Source organism: Colossoma macropomum, unplaced genomic scaffold, assembly GCF_904425465.1.
Source record: "Colossoma macropomum unplaced genomic scaffold, Colossoma_macropomum, whole genome shotgun sequence".
In the NCBI taxonomy this organism is placed as follows: Eukaryota; Metazoa; Chordata; class Actinopteri; order Characiformes; family Serrasalmidae; genus Colossoma; species Colossoma macropomum.
Window position 1 is genome coordinate 5,935,233 of NW_023494786.1, and position 27,011 is coordinate 5,962,243.

Below are 27,011 nucleotides of genomic sequence, written 5' to 3' on the forward strand. Positions count from 1 at the left end.
TCTCTGATCTGTGTTTTGTCCATCGTACACTATTAATCTTTCCTTGACAGGAAGCACAAAAAGGGGAAAAGGGGAGAAGGATGGAAAGATGAAGAAACGACAATAAGAGAGAAAAGTTCCACTCAGTAACTGCTTTGTAAGCTCCACTTACCTTATAGGTCCACTATATCAGTGTAGAATTACAGCACCTCTGTTTTCATGCACAATTTAACAGCCAAATCCCACCCCAGTCGTGGTCAGTTTCTGTCCACAGGGCTGCTGTTGACTATTATTTGGGTTCTCAACACAGCAGCGATACCGATATGCAGTGCTGCTCTGAGCATATCAGACACAGCGGTATTGCTGTGGTTTTGACACACATCATTGTCACTGGTTGAGAGTGGTCCACCATTCAAACAGATCCAGCTGTTAGCAGCTCTGCGGTCTGTGGTGTAGAAAAAGAACACTGATGAAGGGCTACATCAGAGGTGTCAAACTGAGTTCCTTCCAGGCCACAGCTCTGTGGAGATTAGCGTTTTCCCTCATCTAATACTCCAACTCATGAATGCCTTGCTAATTAGCTGAAGAGGTGAATGAGGTGTGTTTAATGAGGCAGAATGCTAGACTCTGCAGAGCTGTAGCCTGGAATGAGCTGTAGCCTGGAATATACCTATCTCACATATACCTATGACCATCAGATACTACTGGAATTTGGAAAATATTAGTTATACAGCTATCAGTACCAGCTCGAGGCCCTGACTGTGGCCTTGTTTGACGCAGCTGACTGAGTCAGGTGGCTTCTGAGGCGGTATGAGAGAATGTGTGGCTATCGCTAAGGTGTCAATGTTAGGCTAAGGCTAATCCCAAAAGACTGGCCATTTCTTTATGTCCACTGCCTCAAAAACAAAGTGGACTACTTCAGATGCAACAGACTAGACAGCAGGAAATCATCACGAGACTACAGCTTTTTATTTGAAACAGGCCTGAAACATCCATGACTCAGCCACTCAGCTAAAAAGGGCTAACATGCGTGGTTTGCACAATTAGTAAGTTGCAATATCTGCATGTATCTGTGGCACACTGATATAGCAGTTATGACAAAACTCACAGGAGAGGAAGAATTCAACTGTTAGAATTCAACAGTTCACTGACCACTACTAATAAGAGAAGCTCGGTGTGTTTTACTCCACACTCATCACACAAACCAAGGTCTCCTCCTCTTGGAGAAAAGACTGCTTTTTCTAATAAAAAAGCTCATGAGGCAGATTTACTATAAGAGGCACTAATTACCAACATTCTACAGATAGTATTTGCTGATGGGGATTGTGCATTTTAGCAGGTTTTCTACTTTAATGCAAATAAACACATGAACTTCATGATAAACATGTTTTGGCCAAATTTGAGAAGTCAAACATAATCCAAAATTTGACATATTGCTGCCAAAAATGGGAAAGAACTGACAGATGACTTTTTTCCACTTGGCGGAAACTTTTCATTTTAAGCAAGAAAAATGTCATGTTAGTGGCAACAATAAGACAAGGTTTTTACCAGTGTTAAATGGTACATAGTAGAGGTGGGCAATATGAATGTTAAGCCCTACTCTTGGGTTGCTCTGGTTTCCGATCAACACATGCTGGGTGTGCCGCGTGACCCCATTTGTAAGCGGCACATGAAAGCGCCAGCACAGTTGGCGAAGTCATGACATATCATCACAAATGCCAAGCAGGAAACCATGGCAAACGAGGATAAAATTGAAATGTACTTTCTGAATCCACATTCATCCTCAACAAGGACAGCTAGCTTTCGGATTTCACTTGACTACATGAAAAGCCAGGTGTGAACACACCCAGCATACATTGTGAGTGGATTACAATCGGATTTACTTTTGCGTGGTGTTGATGTGTTTGGTACTTAGTGGTCTAGTGGACCCACCACATTGTTTTTTTAAATCAATACAGCCATAACAATTTATGTGAAAAAAACAGATGTTTAAAATATCACAAGTGGCCAGCATAGGGTTCTCCTTTAGCAGCTGTAGCCAGTTAGCAGCCTGTTCATTTTGTCCACCCTCACACACGCACACATATACAAACACATACACACACTGACACACACACACTAACAGCAGGCCATGTAGGAGGGGAACAGAGAGAAGGGACACAGCACCACTAATACATAGTATTTACTGTTAACCCTAACCCTAACCCTAAACTCCTATAAATACATACACAATAAGAACAGAAGCGACCACACCATTGAACTTATTATGGTTTCTAAAGGGCCTTTGCACCTAGTTAAAAAAGGCATATTTTAAAGTTAAAGCAATATGTAATTCATACTCCTCCTCCTGTTTAATTACCAGTGTAGAAGAAACATTACAAGTTCAACATCAACCTTCATCCCTCTCCAGCTGTGGAAAGCAACAGCAATGTTAACTCTTGTTTTGCTTCTATTTATGTCACTTCTTTTTTGTGGTTTCTTGCTGGGAGCGGGCGTGCTACTTTTCGATCCTCTCGTGTTGGACTGATGGCAGGCTCAACACTACAGTGACTCACTATCACCTCTTGAGGTAAAACGTGGCTTTACGAGAAAGGACGGGCTGAAGGCTAGGTGATTAGCATGCTAACTTTAGTATATATCTCTGCTACAGGATACATAGATGTCTTTGAACTGTTATTTTTTCACATTCTGTTATAGCATCTGTTAATGTTGGAATGTTTTAAACAAAAAATCTTACAAACTGCACCTTTAATACCAAAATAGGGTTTGCAATGGTGCATAATGTTAGCAGATCTGATCTGACTCTTATCTGTAAAAGTGAAAAGGCCATAAGTTTTGCTGTTGGTTGCTGAGGTTATGTTATTGTGTAGCACAGCAGCTTTTAGCTATTGGTATACAGAAGGGAATACAAATCCTCCCCACAAAGATAGGAATACACAGCTGTGTGTGTGCTGCACTGCTCACAGTTGCTTTGATTCATTCAGATTGATGAGTTATAGACTCACTGATGCATGTAGGCAAAGCTCTGAGGGATACATCTAATGGAAAGGCCAGCTAGCTTTACTGCAGCGGCTGTTCAGCAGCCGGGCTCATTACTGGAAGCTGAGCACGGAGCGCTGATGGCTTTTACAGGCTCTTTTAGAGCCTCGGTTTCTCTGCGCTGAGGCTGCACGCTGGATGAGCTTCTGTAACTGCAAGCGTCTTGTGAACAGGGTCAGGGATTGTTTGAAACTGGCCAGTTCTGATAGCAGAAAGTTACATATTTCAGGGCAGAGACAGTAAGCAGTTCTGCAAACTCGATAAATAGGAAAATAATCAATAATAAAACTTTTAGTAACATTCACTGTATCTATGACAGTTTCCATTTGCGCCAGAGGGGGCGACAAAGTGTTAAAATGGAATTCCACCATTTTTAAGAAAATGCTGCTTAATTCAGTCGTAGAGACGTAAACAAAGTCATTCATTTGATGTGAAACGGTGCATTATAGAGGAATATATGACTCTGATTTCTTTACAGTGGTGGTGATAAGAACCAGGGTTCACATTAAGTACATACAAATACATCCATTTAATTTACTATCTAAAGTGACCAGTGAATCTTTACCTGTTTTTAAGTTTTTACATGTATTAATAATTATGCATAATGATAAAATGATCAAATGTAATATGGAGTGGTAAAAAAAATAATTATATAATGCATTTTCTTTGGGGACTATTTTGCCTCATAACAGACTGCATGTTATGCAAAACAATGGGCTTCGTTCACCAACCGTTCTTAAGGCAAGATTTCTTTTCTTAAAAGCTACTTACGCATTTACCCAGTGTCTGCATCTTTGAAACGCACTGGATAAAAGACAAATAATAAACCCAGGCCCTTCTTGCTGTGAGGCGACAGTGCCACCCGTTGCACCACCCACAGTATTGATCAGTCAGAATTAAAAAAATAACCTGGCTGATTGCCAATCACACACTTGGAGGAAAAACTATCTTCTGTAGAATAGTACAGATCTCTAGGAGCTCTCTTTCTCTCTCTCTCTCTCTCTCTCTCTCTCTCTTTCCCATTCATATTATGTTCAAAAAGGTCTGGAGTGTCTTTCTTTTTCTCACACACATAATAAGACGTGGTAAGTTCACTTCTTCTGTCTCAGGAATATCCTCTGTCCTGAACCCTGGAGACGCACCATAATGACTCGGACAGACTTCGCTCGCAAAACTATTAAACTATTCATCAGAGAGAGGGGGGGGGGGATGCTATACATGCTAGAATTCCCATCCACTAATTGTGACACGTTGTTTAAAAGTTAATCAGTTTTAGCAGCTGCTCTTGCAGCCGTGCAGCTGTGTTGCTGTACCTGTGTACCACGTATGCACTAAAAAATGCAAAGAACTTTCTTAGATTAGCGTGTGGCCTAACAGATGCTGGGGTTACCTTGGTTGTCTACTACTCCCGTGGTAACGTCAGTGCTCTAACATGCTAATTCTGATATTTAAACGAATTCATGCAATGCAAAGCCAAGTTCTTAGGATAGTTTCCCACTTGCTGTCACAATGGACTGGCTTTACCAGTAATTAGCTTCAAGGATACAGCTTTTCTCGCTTGAGTCACTCACAATGTTGTGCTTGAAATAACAAGGAGTTAACAGAGTCTAACACTGTGTTCTAGCAGCAAGCGAGTGTTCAAATGTAGCATCGCATCACGTCGCAAAGCCTTCAGGATGTCTACGCTGGAAATGTCAAGTGCACATCAAGTCAAAACGTAGGGAGCTGTCCAGCTGTGGTGACATCAGTGGTTAACATCAGTAGTACAACACAGTTAAAATAGTATTATACTGCTCTGGTGTTGGGCAGACCAGTTGTATCTGTTAAGTCTATTTTGCTAGTTAGCTAAGTGCACTCTAAAAAAGGATGACAATCAATAATAAAACTCAATAATGAGTTCTATAAAGAAACATTTCATGCGTAAATGGTTCTTTGCATGGTGAAATTGTTCTTCAGCTTGATGGCGAATGCGTTGTAGGCCTGTATGGCTCTGTCTAGAACCCTTTTGAACATGGTCCTTTATAGGCTTTTTAACAAACCTTTTTTGGTGCTATATAGAACCATTTTCAAGGTTGTATACAGAGCCATATAGAGCTGAGACATCTACAAGATCTATAGGCAGAGAATCTACAAGAGCTCTCAAGGTGCTCTGTGATATTTGGCACCAAGATGTTCGCAGCAGATCCTTTAAAGTCCTGTAAGCTGTGAAGCTGTAGTCATCACAGTTTGGACTCGCTATTCCAGTACATCCCACAGATGCTCAATGGGACTGAGATCTGTGGAATCTGAAGGTCAGGGTAACACCTTCAGCTCTAAGTTTCTCTAACCATTAACCAGCAATGCATGCAGTGTGGCAGCGTGCATTATCCTGCTGAAAACGGTCGCTACCATCATGGAATACCATTGCCATGAAGGGGTGTACGTTGTCTGCAAAGATGTTTAGGTAGGTGGCACATGTCAAATTAACGTCCACATTAATGCCTGGACAGAGGGTTTCTTTGCAGAACACTGCTCAGAGCATCACACTCCCTCCACAGGCTTGTCTTCTTCCCACAGTGCATCCTGGTGCCATCATTTCCCCAGGTAAATGGCAGACATGTACCCGGCCGTCCAAGTGTAAAAGAAAATGGGACTCATCAAACCAGGTGACCTTCTTCCATTGCTCCAAAGTACAGTTCTGACGCTTATGTGCCCGTTGTGCCCATTTTTGATGGTGGACAGGACATGGGCACTCTGACCACTCTGTGGCTACACAGTCCTGCATGCAGAAGGGTGTGATGCACTGTGTGTTGCAACACAATCTTCCTGTAACTAGCATTAAACATTTCTGTGACTTGTGCCACAGTAGCTCTTCTGTCGTTTCGAATCATATGGGATAACCTTTGTTATCCTCACACATCAACGAGCCTTAGGCGCCCAACATCCTGTCGCTGTTTCATTGTTTCTGCATTAAACATCTATTCATAGATCCATCCTCTCTTTATCTACTTATCTACGTCTTTCTTTCATCCCTCCAAACCACTCTCTACACTCTGTTCTTCACTGAACTCCATTTAACATCACCATAACACCAGAGAAACAAGGAAAAAGTGCCTCATTGAAACATAATGAGCTGGACAAGCTGGACAGACCTTTCAATGGCTAGTCTGTAATTTTGCAGAAGACCTCCATTACTATTTCCAAATCTTTCACTCATGCTTTTTTATGTGCACATTTTTACTTCAGCTGCTGTGCACTTACTAAAGCAGAGTCACAAGTTAGCTGTTAATACAGCAAACTGATTAGATTTAAACTAGTCAGAGTGTCATTAGTGTCACAGTAAAATACCACAAATGTATTCTGTTTTATGACATCTCAGTAAACGTAATGAGAAACTATAGCACACAACTCAGTTCTTATCAAAATATCTAAATTCACAGGGTGTCGAGTGATCATTATTTTGAATTATATTTATTTTGTATGTGTGTGAAAGTTCACACTGTTATGTTAGATTGGATGTACTTTCTCGTTTCATAACTGAGTTCCAAATCTGATATCCAGGGTGTGTTTGGTGTTTATACAAATATGATGGGCAAGATATTGTCAGTAACTTCAACCATGCTAAAGTGGCTAGTGGTGTGGGTTACAATGTTAAATTAGCTATTTTTACAAGCCAGACTTTTGCCTATTGTCGGAGTGTTATTTGCAGCATAACATGGCCAAGAACTGCCTATTTTGACAGGAAAGGGCTGTTATTACTTTTTTTTTAAGATGTGATGCCATCAAAAGTACTGCCACATTTTAAAACTACTATCAAAAACTAAGATAACAATGATGTGTATTCAATATTATACATACTGTGCTGCACTATGTTAAATAGTATTCATTATACTCTTTTTGTAAGCAAACATGAAGTTGGGAAGTGTTCTTTAAGTACTGGAGAAAGTCACGATAAACTCAGAAAAGCGTATTGTAACATCTGACATAATTGATCACAATAATGATATATATTGTCAGATTGTTTTCAATCTATTAGTTATGGCAGCTATTTTTTTTGCTCAAAAAGACGTGTTAAATAGTGCAGAGTGGGTAACTACTTGAAAAACTGCGTTTAACATTGGACAGATTAAAACTGATGCACTGAAGGCCCAACATGTCAGACTTCTGTTAGTTGGAGCCAATTTTATGAGAAAAAAATTTCACTGTTGGCCTTCTGGGAGCCCTAGATACGTTACTGACTCTGAGTGACAGCCTGATCAATGCATTTCAGTCAGATGTTAGAAATGGACAACAGCAGCAGCAGCTCTGTGCCCGGGAACAAGCAGAGATTTGAGTGCAAATGATGAATCAGCCTAAGTGTGTAAAATCAGCAGTCTACAGGTAACTCATTTACATATCATTTACATAAATTATATGTCTGTAGGGAGCCAATAAAACGACAGCATTCATGGGGATGGTAGCAGCATTTGTTTATACCAATGTGCATGTAAAATAAGTTCATTCACTTTTGTACTGGATCACCATGTGCACACATTATTAGTATTATTGTTAGTGTCCATTTGCATTCTTATTACTGATATTATAAAGGATATTAATAATAGTTTCGGTTAGTTAAACACACTTTTTCAAAGTTGTTAAACTTAAAAATTTACACGCACTGTAAAAATTGTCTGTGAGATTTTATGATCGCAACTCTGATGAATAAGGGCCTATATCTGAGTCTAAGGCTGGAAACTGGTGTTAGTGTAGTACCACTCTACTGCTGCTCACAGTGTGTGTGTGTGAATCAGTACACATGCATGCTGTACGGGGGGAAGTCATCTGCGCCTCAGTGTTAACAACAGGAGGTGTCTGGCTTAGCAGGCCGTTAAGCCCTATCCAAATATTGGGGCACATAACCTCTAAGCAGACACAAGAACTGCTCATGATACACATGTACACACACACACACACACACACACACACAAGCTTGTAATGATATCTTTGTGGGGTATTTTCATTGACTTCTGTATGACTGTATGTATATGCTGCTGTGTTATTCCCAAAAGAGATTTCAGTGGGGATGTTGCGTTGAACCGACAGCTGGGTTGGGTGGGTGGAGTGGGGTCAGTTTTTACAGATGTGTTGTCTTCTGTTGTAATTAGGCCTCCATTTGAGTTTTTTTATATAGAACACACTAGGGGTGGGAGATATACACATATAAAAAAAAACGGTGGGCGATGTGGCAAAAATATTCTGTCACGATACTTCAGGACATTTTCACAGAATATCAATACGCATCAAGATATTTCATTTTTCTGAGATTTAATAACTTACAACAGACAAATCCTGTAATGCCACATATGATGAATACTACTACTACTACTACTAATAATAATAATGACAGGCCTAATTATGCTCACTTTGCAATGCCACATGTGGTTAGTCAGTGTTCTTTAAACCTGATACGTTTTGTCATGTATACACTTTTTACAAATTTGACCCAATTCCCTGAACTACAAGATTGTTAAGAGGTCAAAATCTGAAATATGTGTGCACTGAAATGTGTTGCATTTCGTCAAAGTAAATCTATTTGGGGGAAAACGCACAATACTGTGCAAAAAGTCCAGTTAAAATGGAACCACAGAAAGCAGACTGTCCACCCCAGAGTCTAGACTTCAACATCAATGAATGAGTTTGAGATTATTTGTATTGTGAGAAAGACTGAACTTTGGAGGTGTGAAAGAATATCCCTGCAGATTTCTTTGAAAAACTGAAAGTGAGTCTCCTGAAAAGAACAGAAGCTGTAATAAAAGCACATTGTGAACACACTAAATACTGAAACGTGGCTGATTTGGTTGGAAATAAATTGTCTCTTCATTTTGCACGGTGCTATAGACAGGACAAAATGTATCAGCTCTGGAACATTTTACTTTAAGACAGGCCACAACACCAGCAACTAATTTTTATCATAGAGAAAAACAGCTTAAATCTCAAGTTCCTAATATGGGCATCAGCTGCAGCTGGACAGTGTTTCAGCCCAAAAACATGAGTCAGCACTTTCTGCCAGCCTGTTACTGCTCACCAGCAATAAGAGCAAACAGCATTCAAACAACAGCAGGAGACACACAGGAAACCCTCAGGCACGCATACAAATACACACACACACACACACACACACACACACATACACACACAGACACACACACACACAGTAAACAAATCAATAAACACAGGTCTGTGCAAATCTCATAAACACACACACACATACACACACACACACACACACACATACACACACACAGAACCTGTCAAAAACACACACTGACACTTACGCAAAAAAGCACAAATGTCAAACACACAACCCCAAGGAGACTGACTTTATTTCTTGGAATCTCTCTCCCTCTATTTGTCTCTCTACCCCCCTCTCTATTTCTCCCTCCCTGCCTCCCTCGCTTCCTTTCTCTTTATCTCTCTCTCTCCCTCTCCCTTCCTCTCTCTTTGTCTCTCACTCTCTTTCTTTCTCACACACTTTTTCTCTTACTTTCTCTACCTCTCTATTTCTCCTTCCCTCTCTAACTTTCTCTCTCCAACTTTTTATTTCTCAATCTTTCTCCATCTCACTCTTTTCTCTTTCTCACTCTTTCGATTTCTCTTTCTATATATTTCCCTCTCTCTCTCACTCACTCTTTCACTTACTCGCTCTATTTCTCCCTCTCTCACTCTTTTCATCTCTGTCTCTTTCTCCCTCTCAGTCTTTCTCTCTATTTCTCCCTTACGCTTTCTCCCTCTCACTCTCTTGCTCTCTCACACACTTTTTCTCTTACTTTCTCTCTATTCCTCCCTCTCTCACTCTTTTATCACGGTCTCTTTCTCCTTCTCACTCTTTCTCTTTCTCTCAATTTCTCCTTTTCTCTTTCTCTCTCCCACTCTCTTTCTCCCTCTCAGTCTTTCTCTCTATTTCTCCCTTTCTCTTTCTCCCTCTCACTCTCTGACTCTCTCTCACTTTTTCTCTCATACTCACTCTCTCTACATGTATATATTTCTCTCTCTCCCTCTCACTCTATTTCTCCCTGCCTCTCTTACTGTTTCTCTCTCTCTCTCTTTCACTTAACTAAACACTCAGTGGCAGTAATGCACAACAGAAAAATCACAGCAGCCTGTTTTTAGATATAATCTGCTGAACAGACACAACCGACCACAAATTGTGTGTGTGTATATATTTGTAGGTGTCCAGCACTGAAATTCCACTCACATCTCTCTCTCTCTCTCTCTCTCTCTCTCTCTCTCTCTCTCTCTCTCCTTTCTTCATATTATTCCCTCTCACTCTCTTCCAACCAAATGATGACTTTATGATGAATGCCATAATTAACTTATAAGTATCTTATCCACCATGTTTTTGACATTTAATATTTAGCCCCTGGACTTTGTTTCTGGAAATGTGCCATCACATTCTTTCTCCTTCTTCTTTAACAAGAAACTGGTCAAAATTGGCTCCTCTCATTTGCTATGGTATAATCGGGCAAATAAACGTGTCCTGCAGATGTTAAAAAGTATGGCATTAAAACAGTATCCAGTGTCTCAAACGAGGGTTGTTATTGTTAATGAGCTGTGGCCAAAACAGGCAGCTAAAACAGAGGAACTAACACACACTACCACCAAGCAAATTGGAAAGAACTGGAAAAAAATCTCTCCCTTCCTCTGACCCCCTCTTTTAAAATAGATATAATGGAACCAAGACTCAAAAGGGAAAACTCTCATTGTAACGTAAATATAACTGTTGGTGATTAGCTAAAGCAATTAGCAATGACCTGCTAATTTTGTCCACACTTTTATCAATTTTTATAGATAAACTCATAAACTGTTAGAAATCCAGTTAATTTGAGATTACATAACCCCTTAAATGAGAAAGTTTTATTACACACGTCTATAACCTAAGAATAGCTCAGCCAGTTTGCACTGAAGGCCCTGTAGTTACTGAATAATAAGACTTAGTATGTAATAAGCCTGAGATTTTAAGGGGTTAACAGATCATTGTGGTTTGAGGCAAGTGTGATGGTTTAGGAATGTGGTTTAGATAACGATAACTGGTGGCCACTTCTTAGCTACATTATTTGTACACCAAACATGCTTGGCTGATCACCTACATTAGAGGTAAGGGCAAGATTGTGTTGTCTGAACTATCACTTTAATGTACAAAACTTGCTTGAACACCTGCCTCCATTGCTTTTAATGACATGCCTGGTTAAATTAAAGTTTACATAAAAGTTCCAAAAGTGTGCACTTTTTAAAGGAGATAACAGAATCAAGTCCTGGAGTGCTTTAATGTTTGATTCCTACTTTGAGTTCTGAGCATATGCTTTCTCAGCATGACCACTCACTGTGGACTACTGAGTATGCTAATCGTGTTTATTCTGCCGCAGAAGCCAAAAACCTGACCCAAGATCAGTGACCGTAAGACCTGCTCTGAGAGGTGAAGTTCCTCTCACTCTTTTAGCAGTAACCTGATCTAAACCACACAAACCAAACTGTCTAAAACCAAATGCACCAAGAAGGACTGCTGATCCACGAGCAGGCTCATTAAGAATGCGAAAGGCGGAAACTCAAAACTGATCATATATGAGCACTGATTACCCCTGAGGATCTTCTACAGATATAAAGCAACGAGAAAGCATTCTTTCTCGCCACCTCCCTCCCCATAACCCCCACTGTTCTCCCCAGAGTCGTCTGGCCTTAATAGGTTTACCAGGAGGAAACGTTCTTTTACAAACTCAAGAACGGTGCTGTTGAGCTGTTTTTACGATCAGCTAGCTTCCTCACTAGCAGTCCATGGTGCTGGAACCTTTCTGTGAGCACTCTAAGACTGTATGTCTTGAAATAAAATACTCTGTTCAAAAGCAGGGAGGTGGGGTTAATGTAATTTTTCTCTACTATTTACATGGAATTCCTCAATTTCATAAGTAGGTAATGAATTACATTGACATTCAATTTACATTCTGTATTGACAAGTTTAAGTCTGCGCCTCTGAATGTTTCTGTTTGTTTGTGCACACAACAATAACCAAAATATGAAAAGTACCAAAGTATGTGGACACCCAACCAATTATTGAGTGCAGGCGTGTCAGCCACACCCAGTGCTAATAGGTCTATAATATCAAGCACTTAACCATGCGGTCTCCATTGACAAACACTGGCAGCAGAGTGGGTTATACTGAAGAGCTCAGTTACTTTGAACATGGCACTGTCATAGGATGCAACCTTCGCAACAAAACAGTGCTTGAGATTTCGGCCCTGGTCAACTGTAAGCGCTATTATTGTAAAATGAAAGCATCTAGGAGCTACAGCTCAGCCACAAAGCAGGGGCTGACTCACAGAGTTTGCAGTGTCAACAGCATAGTGCCAACAGTAAAGTTTGCTGGAGGAAGGATAATGGTCTGAGGCTGTTTTTCAGGGTTTGGGCCCCTTAATTCCAGTGAAGGGTAATGGTAATGCTACAGCTTACTTTTATAGCTACTACATACGTTTTAGAGAATTATATGCTTCCAACTTTGTGGAAACAGTTTTAGGTTGCAGCATGACTGTGCCCCTGCGCACAAAGCGAGCTCCATAAAGACAAGGCTTGATGGAGGAACTCCTGTGGCCTGCACAGAGCTCTGACCTCAACCCCACTTAACACCTTTGGGATGAAATGGAACATTGATAGCGAGCCAGGCCCTCTCACCCAACATCAGTGTCTGACCCCATAAATGCTCATTTGAATGGGCACAAATTCCCATAGACACACTCCAAAATCTTGTGGAAAACCTTCCCAGAAGAGTGGAGGCTGTTATAGCTGCAGAAGGGGGGCCAACCCATGGGTTTGGAATGGGATGTCCAACAAGTTCATATAGGTCTGATAGTCAGATGTCCACATACTTTTGGTCAAATACTGTACATGGTGATGAAGCTTATTTTGTCCACTCACACAGCTCTAAAGAGTGCACTGCTTTTTAAAATGAAAAAATTCTCTTATTAGTGTCCAATTTAAGCAAATAAGAAATATTACTACACAACAAAGTGAGCGAGAGCAAGAGAGAGGCAGAGATGGAAGAAAAGGTACTTAAAGAAAACTATTTGGAAGAAGAGAACACACACACACAGGAAGGATACCACTGTATACCTTTGTGTGTGTATGTAAGAAGTGTGGTTAGCATTACATTATAAGCCAATATTTTTTGCGTGCATATATGTCTGTGGGCTATTTGTTATAAATAAAGCTGATTTTTTTCTTAAATGTTTACAGTTATTAATGTTGTTCTGCTTTACTATTTAAATATAAAGACACAGTAACATGATTTTTTTGCCTCAGGGCCTGGCCAACCTGTAATCACAGAAGCTGCTATGAATTCTCTTTCAAACCAGAGAGTGCTTGAAGAGAATCTAAGACCATCTGTTAAAAATTTAAAGCTGATGAAGTGGACCTTGCGATAGGATGAAAACATACAAGTAAATCCACGAAGGAATGGCTTAAAAGGAGGAAATGGAGGGTTATGGAATGGCATTGCACAGTTGAAAGAATTCTGCATGTAGAGATGTGCAAAAAATTCTCTCAGTAGATGTCAGAAAATGGTAGACAGTTATGAAACGCGTGTCTGCTAGTGAGCAGTACTTACTTTTTCAACAAAAGAAATGACATCTCATTTTTTTTTTAGACACATGACTAGATTAAATAACATTTGTCCATACATACTGTTTAACTGAAAACTTATATGAAATACTGATATGTCTGAATATGTCAAAAAAAGATACATTTAGATGTAGATAATGAAACCACACACATACAAATTCTCACACACAACTCCCACTGTCACCTACCTTATCAAGTGAAAGCCTCACTTGTGCTGTGAAAGCGAAATGACAGAGAGGGACAAACTCAAACAACAGGCAAAAACAAACAAGCAAACAAACGTCAGCACGTTTCTGTGAGAGTTCACACTTCTTGTGTTTCGCACTTATACATAAACACACACAAGACTGATGGTGGGGTGGGCCGACACTTTGGGGCTTCTAAAGTGCCACAAGCTTCAAAGAAAACAAAACCTTCGCTCCCACAGGGAATACTCATCACATACCAGCAGCTGTTGAAACACAAGCATGTCTGTTTGGTAATGGGGTGCTGTATGTTGCAGCAGTACTGTTCAAAAGTTATAGAAAACTTTATAGAAAAATAGAAAGTAGAAAGAGAAAGTTTATTTCATTTCCACTCAAAACAGCTCTTAAGTGCAAGTTATTAATTTTCAGGAGATATTTCTGAGAAGATTAGATATAAGATAAAGCACTCTCATAGGGAATGGGAAAGTCAAAGGAAAATAAGTGGAAAAACAGAAGTTTCCAAAACTAGAGTTCAAAGAATATTTAAAAGATGAGAAATCGAGACTCCTAACAACCATCAGCAAGACCTGGTGGACCCTCAAAACTGCCCCCATCAGATAAACAGCACTTTAGCCTTTCATCTCTGAGAAAGAGGAGAAAATCAAGCTGCTTCAGTTCTGATAAATTCCACAGGTGTTGCAGTCCATCCTTTTACTGTCAGCACTATGGGTCTGAAAGGATGTGTAGCTGTCAAGAAGCCTCACTGAGAAAAGGAAGAAATCTGCAAATCAAACAAAGAAGCTGCTGGTGTTCTCAGAACAATGAACTGGCTACTCTGTAGTCCAGACCTCAGTATCATTGAATGTGTTTGAGGTTACTTGGATTGTGAGAAGCAGAAAATGCAACCAACTTTTAAGACTGAACTTTGGAAAAATACCTGCAGATTTCTCTGAAAAACTGAAAACAATTCTCCCAAAAAGAATGGAAGCTGTAATAAAGGCAAAGAGTGGACACACTAAGTAATTGAAATTCACTCTTTCTCATCCTCTAAGGCGCGTATCCTCCTGGGTTGCAGGGGGTGCTGGAGCCTATCCTGGTGCTCACTGGGTGTAAGGCAGGAGACACCCTGGACAGCTCACCAGTCCATCACAGTGCAAACACACCAATAAAATCACACCTAGAGGTAATTTAGCATCTCCAATCGGCCTGATTGCATGTCTTTGGACTGTGGGAGCAAACCCATGCAGACAGGGAAAGAACATGCAAACTCCACACAGAAAGGAACCCAGTCACCTGGGCGGGGGATCGAACCCAGGCCCTTCTTGCTGTGAGGTGATAGCGCTACCCATTGCACATTTTGGGTTATATTTAGTGAGCTGCACAACTGTACAGGGCCTTTGTTGTCATATTATAGGCTTTATAAGACAAACATTTTCAGTGGGAGACAGTTCTGGACCGCAGGCAGGCCAGTCTAGCACCTGCACTCTCTTATTACGCAGCCATGCTGTTGGAACACATGCAGAATGTGGCTTGGTGTTGTCATGTTGAAATAAGCATGGACGTCCCTGAAAAATACGCTGTCTAAAAGGCAGCATGTGTTCCTCCAAAATGTGTTTAGCGTTAATGGTGCTTTCACTGGTGTGCAGGTTCCCCACTAATATGCCCCCACACCATGACAGACCCTGGCTTTGAACTTTACTCTGGTAACCATGTAATGTTAATGCCAATAAAAGATGAGGTGCATTTTCACTCATGCAGTCCCCTTCTGTTTTAGCTTGTAATGGCTATGCAATATGACTGGTATGGGAGAATTACTGGAAAATATGGTCAAACTTTATTTTGATGGTCCCAGGTAGACAATTTACAGATTATTAAGAAACTTTCTCAATACAGATAAACAATACATATCTACTAGGGCTGCATGATATGGACATAAAGGATGTTCAATAAAGCTGTTGGAAATCATAATGATGTTAATAAATTATTATTTAAATAGCATACATCTGACAGGATGTGCCACATTTTTTTTCTTGCGGTGTTAACAGAAATCTAACTAACCTTTCCCTTAAGCAAATAGGCTACAAACACAAATAAATATCAATATGTTTATTTTCAATAGAGGCCTATAAAATTCCTCAAAAACTCCTCATGGTGATGCATGTTTGTTGTGTCAGAAAGCATTACTGCTTCAAAAATTTCACCATACGGTCTATTCTTTTTACACACTGAGAGTGAAAATAGTCAGCAAGTTTTACAGGCTAGTAGTTCAGGATACAGCAGTTTTTGAGCTGTACAGAAAAGTATTTTGTAACCTGCCATTTAGCTAAATAGTTAAATTACTTGCTGTCCATGTGGGAGAGCAGGGTCCCAGTGCAGGTAAGCACTTGCTGGGCCGATGCTGATGTGCAATATTTCTTATGTACATTAATTGAATGACTAAATTCCCTGCTTTAGCATTGCTGAGAAAAGTAGCATTTATTTCAAAAAGGGTTATAAATGCAGTAAAATAAATAAAATGCAGACTTTTTGTCACAGCAGCCCATCGCTGTCTGAACAGTCTGCTCTTCCAGAATATAATAAACATATCATCAAATATTGGTTAATAATGGTCAAATCTAAACATCTGGCTGATGCCAATACTTTTTTGAGCAATTATTAGCTTATTCTGATATGGTTCCAAAACATCATATACATTTAATTACAAGGAAGTGGACTCTCTCAACCTCACAGTGACAGTGTGTAAAACTGTCTCAACCTCACAGTCACAGTGTGAAAAACTCCACTAACACCGCTTTGCCTAATCAATTCGTACCAGCACCACATCCACTACCATACCACTACCATATCAGTGATACGTCTGTGCTGAGAACAATCCACCATTCACATAATATCTGGTCACCAGCAGCCTTGGCCGCCTTGAAACTGTCCGCTGATGAATGAGATAGAAGATAGATAACTGTGTATGTCAACAAAAAGGCTACAGTCTGTAACTGTATACATTTAATGGTATAAGAGTGGTCAGTGAGGGAAAGTACAAGGTATGGATTTTTAAAAAACGTATACGGTGTTCACACACACACGCACACACACACACACACAGTAGTTTCTAACTTACCGTACTGACAGCGCGCTCCCTGGAAGCCAGCAGGACACTCACACACCTCATCCCCTGTGTCTGAACACTTGCCTCCATTAAAACATGTTCCATCTGAGCACAGTCCTGCAATTGAGAATCCATGCACAGACAGAGACAAATTATTTATCTATTTGTGCTTTTAGCTATAGGCTGCTGTATGAATATGCTGTTGTGTCATAAAAGAGCATTATTAGTAATTTCCTTTGAGAGATTTTTGGATTTGAGTTGGGTGAGACTGTATTGGAAAACGCTGACCTCAACTGACCCCAGTCCATGTCTACAACACATCTCAATATTAAAGGCTACGTCTCAATAGCCATTTTATTCACTAACCAGATGTGAACGTATACGTGTCTTCTGAGTTTTTATATGTAATGCTGATGAGGGTAAAATGGTAGTGTGGGGACTATTTCTCTGCACCCTGAATGCATCTGAAAAATTCATTTTAGCTCGAATTCTTATGTCAAAAATACTGTAAAATAATATCAGCAGCAGGCAGCATATTGTAATCATTTCATTTGAAATTGTTTGTGAGGGAGCTTTTAGAGGTGGATGTCTTGTTCCTACCAGCACTGTGAACAATTCTGACTCTGCAAGTTTCTCTAAAACAGAGCATTTCACACCAAACCACTCTGAATTACTTTGTTTACATCTTATCCATGAAAAAGCAAGCCACAGGCTCTTTAGTTGTGCCTGACCAACTACCAGTGAGCAGGCTAGCTAGTATTTTATAAACACCCTTTTACTGTAGTAAATAGACTGTAATACACAGCTTTAGTAAAAATGTATCTGAAGTGCCTACTTTACAAAACATTAGTTCCACAGCACCGCTTACCACAAAGCTAGATGCAACTTTACCTCCATAATTTGATATCTCACACAGGCTATTCTGACTTCTGCCAGAAAATAAAAGCTTAACAAAACACCTGCTGCCAGAGGGCTGCTTACATTCACCACTCTCAATTACTGTACAGTGTGAAATGCCCACACAGTCCTGATCAGGCAGAGAAGTTGAGTTTTTCTAGCTTTTATCTACTTTTGAAATATTGTTTGGGATTTTTTTCTTTGGTTAATGATCATATGGTCAAAGATTGTTAGGATCACTGAGATTTGTCATTGAGCTGTCAGCCTCTTTAGTCTTACCAGTTATTCCTATTATTATGTAGTTTTCAGAGTGATTGAAGAAATTGAAGTGTGAGCCCATATACAGTATTACAGTACAAAAATTAAAAAGTTAAGTTACAGTAAAACAAATATCCACAATAAATTAAACTTCTCAAGGCCGATAAATAAAAATACCTTTGGGTGTCCAGTTTACTTACTGTGTAAGCAGCCTCTTTCCTCTCCTCTCTGTGTCCATCCTGGACAGCATTTATAAACAGTCTGCAGCTCCATACTGTACACCTGCCTATAGGCAGTATAGTAACCTGTCCTGAGAGAGAGAGAGAGAGAGAGAGAGAGAGAGAGGAGAGAGAGAATTCACACAGATGAAAATCTCACTAGCATAGACTTAAAATCAAACAGAGCTGGACTCTACAACCAAATAAAGAGGGATTCTACAAACAAATAGAGGTGCAAATCAGTAGTTATTAATGTCTTTACAGTGCAAGTTATCTGTTTCAGCACTTAGCGGCTGCTTGAATCCTAAAGGGAGAAGTAGCTTCTAAGACTCGTTTTTTCCACAAGGTTGAGGCTGGCTTCCTACTTGCCAGCTTCTTATTAAAATGTTCCATTCCATCATAAATGTAACAGCAGTAATATGTAAATGCTGCATTTACATATTACGACTGTTTTTAATGTTATTTACATTTTACACTGTGTCCCAAATTTGTTTTTGGAGTTGTACTTTTCACCTGGAAAAACTTATTTAAGGTACACAATTGGACCTCAAAACCACTGTTGTACCTTTGAGAGTACGTTTACATTGTTTGTACCTTGATGAACGAAAAATGTACCTGCACAGAACCTTTATTTCTAACAGTGTGTTTTCTGTTAAAGAGAACTACAGAAACTGTTCCTGTTACCACACATTCTATAGCCTGAAATCCAACTGTATTCAAATCACATGCGTAACATCTCGCAACCCCCGTACAGAAAAAAACATTAATATTAATACATATATGTATTAATACCAGTACATATATGCCTAAATGCACATTTAATGCACCACATACATATATAAAAACGTGGCATGTACATAAATAAAAAATCGCACAAAGGATCGCACAAACATGGCGGGATCACATAAAAAAGCCAGAGTATTTAGATTTGCAGCAGATTAGATATTCCACTCGATTTACTAAAGTTTGGGCAACTAGCTGCAGCCAGCTTTGCACATAATTTTCTCTACCTTCTAAAAAGGGGTGTAAATAAAGACCAGATGTTTTCATTTCTGCCTCGGGGCTATAACACCTTTAGAGGGCAGCAGTGAGTAATGCTTGTTTATGTCTGTCGTCACTAAGTACTTACAGCTTACACGTTGTGTTTTGGATGCTGGTATGCTGGTCAGCAGCAATGGAGGTTAATATGCTGTTCACCAGCAAAACCAGCATATCACTGGTGTCGGAAGAAAACCTCGTATCTCCAAAATGAGAACTTTACAGGAGAAGGAAAAACATCCTCTACTTTTAAGGTAAGTCAATAGAACCAGACTTTTTCCAAGTCATTTTGGATCATTTCTGTTGGTCCATTTATCATGAAATTTACAAACAATGTAAAGGACAGTGGGCATTTTCAAATTATGTCAAAAACTGAAAAACAACAAAAATGGAGATACGAGGTTTTGCTCTGACAGCAGTGATATACTGTGCTTTGACTGCTGAAACACTGGTCAACCACCATGACCATTCTGGGTGACCAGCTAAAACAGCAACAGACCAGCATAAAACAGAATAAACCTGCATGGAATTTCTGATGTGCTGTTTTTTCAGCAGGTTAATCAGCTATTTTTGCCACACTGGGCTTAAACTTTAATAGCTGCATACAATGAATAAAAATCAACAAATTGTTAATCTCAATTATTTATAGACTATTTTACCGAAACACATTTTGGACTTTTAATTGAATTGACCTTTAGACTAAAATCCTTTTGCTTTGAGTGACGCTTAAAGCAAAAGACCATTTTGTCACTGCCAAGACAGTCACAACACAAAATTTAGCTCAGCTTTGGACAGCTATATACACAAAAAAATCATAATATTTTTTTATTAAAACACAAAAAAGTGTACCTCTTTGCAGAAAATATGTGTTTTGGTATTGGCAATTTGAAATATTACACTTTGATTTTCAGTGTTTGGGAACAATGGGGTCCACCATGTGGTCATGAGGGGCAGGGATACGGTCTCATTCCCTGCTCTAAAATGCAGGGCGTGGCTAAAATAGGGCTCTGGCTATGGACTAAAGCACTTTGTGTTTCAGTAGTGACATGAAAACATGGGACAGCATTTTTGAATTTGTTTTTTTTTTTTAAATTAAACTTAATCCTCCTACTTTACTTTAAGAAAGAAAGCAAAAAAGTTAGTGTAAATTTAGCGGTTAGGGTTTAGGACAGACCACCCAATGGAAAGTATCCTATAAATGATGTTTTTGTATATATTTAGCTGATTACTGTCTCTATAAATGCATTGTGTTTAAATAGACATTAACATAATCCTTGTATATATCTAAGGTCTGAATACTGAGTGGTGTATTTAGTTTTTTAGTTTACCACAGGAACGCAGTTTGAACTAATTCGTTAGAATGGTCCTTATATGGTAATTAATTGTCTACAATTTGTCTAAAATGATGTGACAACATCCAAACTGCATGCCTAAATCATCACATAGTTGCCTCAGAAAGAGACAAGTTGTTAAGTAATCTCAAATAGACTTATTTATGTGCTTATTCTGACACTGTTATTTACGACATACTGTTATTTATTAAAATGGACAATGTATGTCAGTCTAGTATCTCAAAGCCTAAATATTGTTGGTACTTTTGGCCAATTTTATAGATAATAGATGCAGACAGATACAGACAGTTTATAGATACAGTATATTGAGCGTGAGTATGTTCTTCACCTCCTCTCGTAGCCCATGCACCAGCGCTGGGGAGAGCAGCCCTGCTTCCACACTTTCACCATGCGTGTAAAGGCCTGAACGCACGGCTGCACTGTACCTAACATCTGCACCTCCTGGTCCTCACACACATTCGGCCTGCGGACAGAGAGAAAGAGAGAGAGAGAAGATGGGAGAACCACCAGTGAGTGAGTGTAGGAGAAAAAGAACAGGGAAAGAGAGGAAAGAGGGAAAGAAAAACACTGTCAGCACATTCTTTTAATAACGGGGCAATTTCCACTAGCAAAACACTACAAACAGGCCTGTCACAATTATTACACAATTAATACATCAAATTAATACAATTTAGGCTGACTGCAATCATTTTCAATAGTCGTTGAGATATCAGCCATATTATGCTGCAAAAAAAAAACAACAAAGTATTAATTGGGTGTGTTGAACAAATGCATATAATTAAAAGAAAGCAGGAAATCAGGGACATCACTTGGCCTTGGCTTCTAGGGCTGTAGCCCAGAATATAACCAGCCGCAAACCTTACAATATTACACAGGGACACATTCACCTACTCCTCAAACTCAGAGAGAGAGAGAGAGAGAGAGAGAGAGAGAGAGAGAGAGAGAGAGACTGAAATGGATAATTTCATGAGTGTATAAAACTTTGAAATTTCATGTTTCTATAAGGAAGAAAATTGACTGTATAAAAAAATTCAATACTATATTTAAAATAATATTTATAAATATAATACTTAAAAAGATTGTTTCTTGTTTGGTTTTAGTCAAGAAGTGTTTTACTGACCCGGCTAGCAAGCATATATCCATCTGCTGGCTTGATAAGGTCAGCAGCCTGCCAATTGCATGCCACTACTGGTCCATCCTCAGACCACCCAGATTACTGTCCTGCAGACAAGGTCTAACTAGTTTTTAATCTCCTGAAACAGATTTTAAATGCGCATAGCCTTTTACTGCTGTATAACTCCCTGTATTTATGATATTAGTATTAAAATTACTTGCTAAACTAATTTACAATGGATAACTAAATAAAGAGATGAATGAAAAATAAGTAAATTAGACTGCGAGTGCAAAATGAGCACTGAAAAGAGCAATTTTGTCTAAATCTCTGCTTAACCACCAGTGGGCCGCCTGGAAAACACCAAGCATGTTTGTGTGTTAGCAGGACATCAGAAGATGTGGAGAGAGAGAGGAAATGTGCAGAGGACTTTAATAATGGCATTACTGGGGAAACATCTGTTTCTGACAAACTTGTTTTTTTCATTTTCCGTTCATTTTTTCTTATGCTTTTTATGAATTTTATGAAGACCCAATCATCACTTCTGAATCACTCCACATGTTGTTGATATACAGATTCTCATATTAATTAAAAAAAGTATCAACTGCACATTTTACACTTTAAATAAAAAAAAACAGGGATGATATCTCAAAAATAATCCTCCAATAAACTAGATTGAGCCCTGGATCTTCAACAACACTAGGGCTCAATGCATTGCTAACAATGCATTTGTTAGCAATGTGGCTAATTCTAATGTTTTATAGCATGTATGCTAACAGAATGAGTGTGAAGAACACAGCTTTGCTTAACTGTACACACTGTGTAACTGTGTAGACATTTTTATAAGTGTGTGTGCACAATCCAGCCATTGTTAGCTACCAAGCAAATATAGCTAGCAAGTAGTTGCTAATCGGCCAGTCTGGTCTACGCCTGTAAACTATGAACAAGAAAAGACCATTAAACCATTACCTCTTACCTTTTTACAGTCACAAACCACCAGACTGGTTGAACTTTTGCACATTCACAAGCATCCTCTATTAATAATAAAACTACTTTTTTCTGTCTCATGAAAAACGGAATCGCCATCTGTGACGTTAACGTGACCACTGTGACGGCTAATGTGGCGGCGAGTGACAACTTCTTTCTAGAACTCATTTCTCTCGCAGCCTGCCGCAATAGCTGGGTTATTAAAACAAGGCTTTACTGCTTTCACCTTACATGCTGTTATAGAGCTATGATCTTCAGCCATCCCAAAAACAAACCCGCAGGGCTCATATAAAGCCTGATAAAAAACAAGCATCATTCTCTGGTTTGACAGCTGTAAAAAAAGTGAAGTGGACATGGAGGACTCATCAGACGCGACATCTGCCTGGCTTTCAGTCTTCAAGCATGCTTATTAATTGTTAATACAATGTATGTACAACAAACCTGTTTCTTAATTTTGGCCCAAGTGGCCAGTGGCAATTTATACATTTATATAAATCTACCCCTGGATCAAGTATGAACTCAATAGCACACAATAGATAAAAGCAAATCTGCTCCGAAGAGCATCATGGGGGTGGGATTAGAATCAACTCCTCTCACTCATTTTAAGAGCTGAGCGTGTTCATCTGTGTGGTTTCCAAACACACCTTTTCTCCTCCTTTTGTGTTTGCATTTCATTTTTACTACATAGTTGGTAATATAAGCTAGTTTGACTGAGCCTGAATGCTGAGCAGATTGTTTGGTTGAGGCCAACTTTATTAAGTTAATGTTTAAACCGTGTTATCTACGTAGTTAGTTTACATTATTAAATAGACAGCTCAAGCAGCAGCAGGACAAATAATTTCTTTCCATTTCATATATATATATTAAGAAAGCCTGACATGGGGCTATTAAACTGTTCTGAGCAAACCAGGCAGGTACATCAGTGGTTACGTCCTCCTGAAACGACAGTGTTGCGTTTTGGGATGCAGTACGATGAAGATAGCTCTTGCTGCGTACTGGAATATTTGGCCGGAGTATTGCATCAACTGTGTATCTTTAGCGAACTGGAGAAATTCAGGTTTGTCACATACCGCACTCTACTTACTAGATTTGGGGACAATCAGTATGTGAGCAGTGTGTAGTAGACTATTTCGAACATAGCCTGAGCCCTAGGATTTAGCTCACTAACTTTAAAATGTAGTTTGGTTGTTTAAGTTCATATCACATCTAAACTACATCTACTAAATAAAATATCTTACCTATAGTTTTGTGCCAAGAAAGTTGAACTGCTTACACTTCAAGTCAGGGGAGGAATAATGCAAGCCACAATAGGTTCGAAAATAGCATCGCACAAATAGCAGATTTTGAATGGCACACCCCCTACTGATCATTTATGACCATCAAAATAGCAACTGGTCACAAACAGGAACAATGTGCTGAACTAAATTAGCAACACGCTGGCTTTATACCATAAAACTGCATTAAGCTTCTATTACTTGTTAGCGGAACCTAATTTGAAAATGATGAGGTCCCAGAACAGCATTCAGGCAGGTTGATTTGGGCCTGAGGAAAAAACAAAAATTGCATCAGATACACAGCTCAGTGTGAATTGTCCTATAACCTTGCATCTTTCGACTAACATATCTGTTAACAAGGCTCTTAAGCATTGAACTTTCTCACATATGTAGGTTTTCCGAAAACCTAATGCTAATGCTAACTAGCTAATAAATTGATGTCACAAGCCAGTGGGTTAGCTTAGCGCTACACACCCAAACAGAAGGAGGGCCATGTCACATGGTCATAGCATGCCACTTTTTACATAACTTTTTTGTAAACACTTATAATATTTGCTTATGCTATATATATATTGACTTTGTACAAAACGTTATTAATATTTTTCTTGACAAATTTCTACATATTGTTGCCTGAATGTGTTTACCTTACTGAGGTACCTTATCTGGATCCAGCTCATTCCAGCACAAATAATGGAGGGTTGACAAAAATTCAACTCAAAGCAGTCAAATAGCCTATATCATAAGCTTTTTATGTGCTGACCAATGAAGGGGGACCAGTGTCCAGTTGTAAATAGAAAATGGTGTTTGAAGTCCTTCACATATTATTTTTTTTTTTACTTCAGCTTGTCTTTGCTAGCAGCACCACGTTTGCTAGTTAATAGTGGTGCCTGAAATGATAGCTAGGTAGTTGGCACAGCTGACAGACAGCTGTGATGCTGTTGTTGCTAGCAACAGGTAGATGCAGGGCACTAAAAAAGTGTGTAGCGTTCACAAGAAAAAAAGACAGCTAACACTTTTCTGCCTTCAGAAAAATGAGGTGTAAACCCCCCAAGCCCCGCTTCTTGGCTGCAGTGTAGCTCTTGGCTAATCAGCTACATTTGGATTAAGGAGAAAGTTGCCTAAATTTGATCTTTGAACATAACACTGGTTTTAGTTAGGCAATATAGTTAATATTCAGAACCAGAGGTGTTTCATTAGAGCTGGAACGTAAGTTTGCAGTGTAGCACATCTACAGGAAGGGGGTTGGTGGCCCACTCTCTGGAGAGATTTGAGGTTAAGTGGCTTGCACAATGGCAGTTGACATCAACAGGGTTTGAACCCATTGCCTTTTGAGACAAAGACAAGTTTTGTGACCGCAGGGCTACCAAAACACTGTCTATGGGTCCTTCACTGTGCGGTCCATATCCTCATTTACTACTGCTACATCCTCAAGAAATATTGTCAGTACTCTAGACCAGGGTCTCTCAACCACTGATCATTGGGAAGCACTCTCTGGTGGTCCCCGGGCCTACTCCAGGGATCTATAGTGGGCCATTGATGACACTTGAAAATTTCCCAAAAAAGCTTTTTTAAGCAAAACGTTTTTTAGCTTTCCTGTGGGCCTTCATGCTTTTCAGTGATAAATAGGTGGGCCTTGAGGTGGAAAAGGTTGAGAACCCCTGCTGCATACTACATTTGAAATTTCCAAAGAATATCTGCTTTTAATCATGTATTTGCTAATAGTTTGTGTGTGGTATGATATTATTACTCTTGCGGCTTTAAAAGTCAGAGACATTGGGTCAAGTTTTTTTTTGCGTCATCTGTCTTTATGTATTACATCACATGTACAGAGTCAAAAGGCTAGATGCTTAGGTCTCAAATGCAAAATCAATATCCTACTGATAAATATATGATGACAATAGTAGATAATTCACTCACAAACATAGAAGACATGTCCTTCACCAAGTTCTGACTGACTTTCATCAGATTCATCCACTCATGGGGGGGGCTGAAGAACAACTGACATTACAAAATGTTCTTCTGCACTTTGCATGCGATTACAAATTTCCACCAGAGAGGTCTCCAAAGCCCCAAATTTTACATAGTGCAGCTCTAACTTTTTTTTTTAAAAAAGTCTGTAATAAAGCATTTATCCGAAAGGGACTGGTCGAAAGTTTCTATAGCGTCAAGCTAGTGCCAGACGATATGTCAAAAGCATAATCCCATGATAAGACGTTTTCTCAATACACTATATGCACCATGATATTTAGTTTTTCTGAGATTTGATGAGATAAATGGAGAAAAAAGAACCAGTAGTGCCATATTTTAAAATGTTTCACATACTGCACTGCGCTGAATTAAGTTAAACGAACCTAATTATGCTTTCCTTGTCATGAAACATGCAGTTCCTGAGGGCGCTTCATCCCCAAAAAGAGTGAAGTACATCACCACACACACATACAGAACACTTTAAACTCATTTCTCATGAGTTCTGCAGAGGCAGGGCACCATTTAAACTTTTCATATGCTTTCTGGGCTCAGCTGAAGTCTGAAATATCGCTGAACATGCAGTTCACCTTCATAAATATAACAGGAGAAGCCAGCAATATAAAACTGTACATTACATGGACTCACTCAGACAGGGCCTACCGCATTCTTGAGCCAAAGCCGTTTACATTAATGTTGGGGCCATCATTCTCTTTGTCATCTGGGTTCAATAGAGCCCATGCTACTTTTTGAGGAGAATTCCACCAAATTTCCAAAATTCTTGCATTCGTATACAAAGTCATTCAGAACGATGTGATGTGAAATGGTTGATTGTATCTATAACTGAGAATATTTCAGAAGTAAAGCCTACCTTCCAGAGATGTGCTATGAAAAAACATTCCCAACTATTCAACAATTCCCAGTGAGGCCCACCTGTCTCTGCACTATCCACATGTGGATAAAAGAGCCTAAAATCATCCTG

The 27,011-nt window shown here is 39.4% G+C and overlaps 1 protein-coding gene across 2 annotated transcripts in view; it reads right to left on the bottom strand.

Moving 5' to 3' along the window:
* megf6 (multiple EGF like domains 6) overlaps window positions 1–27,011 on the bottom strand; it is a 117,074-nt gene that overhangs the window by 88,642 nt on the left and 1,421 nt on the right. For both annotated transcript variants that reach the window (XM_036558675.1, XM_036558666.1), the window contains exons 2-4: window positions 21,021–21,155; window positions 18,285–18,394; window positions 16,942–17,046 (exon numbers count right to left, since the gene is read on the bottom strand). In XM_036558675.1, coding sequence (XP_036414568.1) covers window positions 16,942–17,046; window positions 18,285–18,394; window positions 21,021–21,155 — 350 coding nt within the window. The remainder of the gene's footprint in view (window positions 1–16,941; window positions 17,047–18,284; window positions 18,395–21,020; window positions 21,156–27,011) is intronic.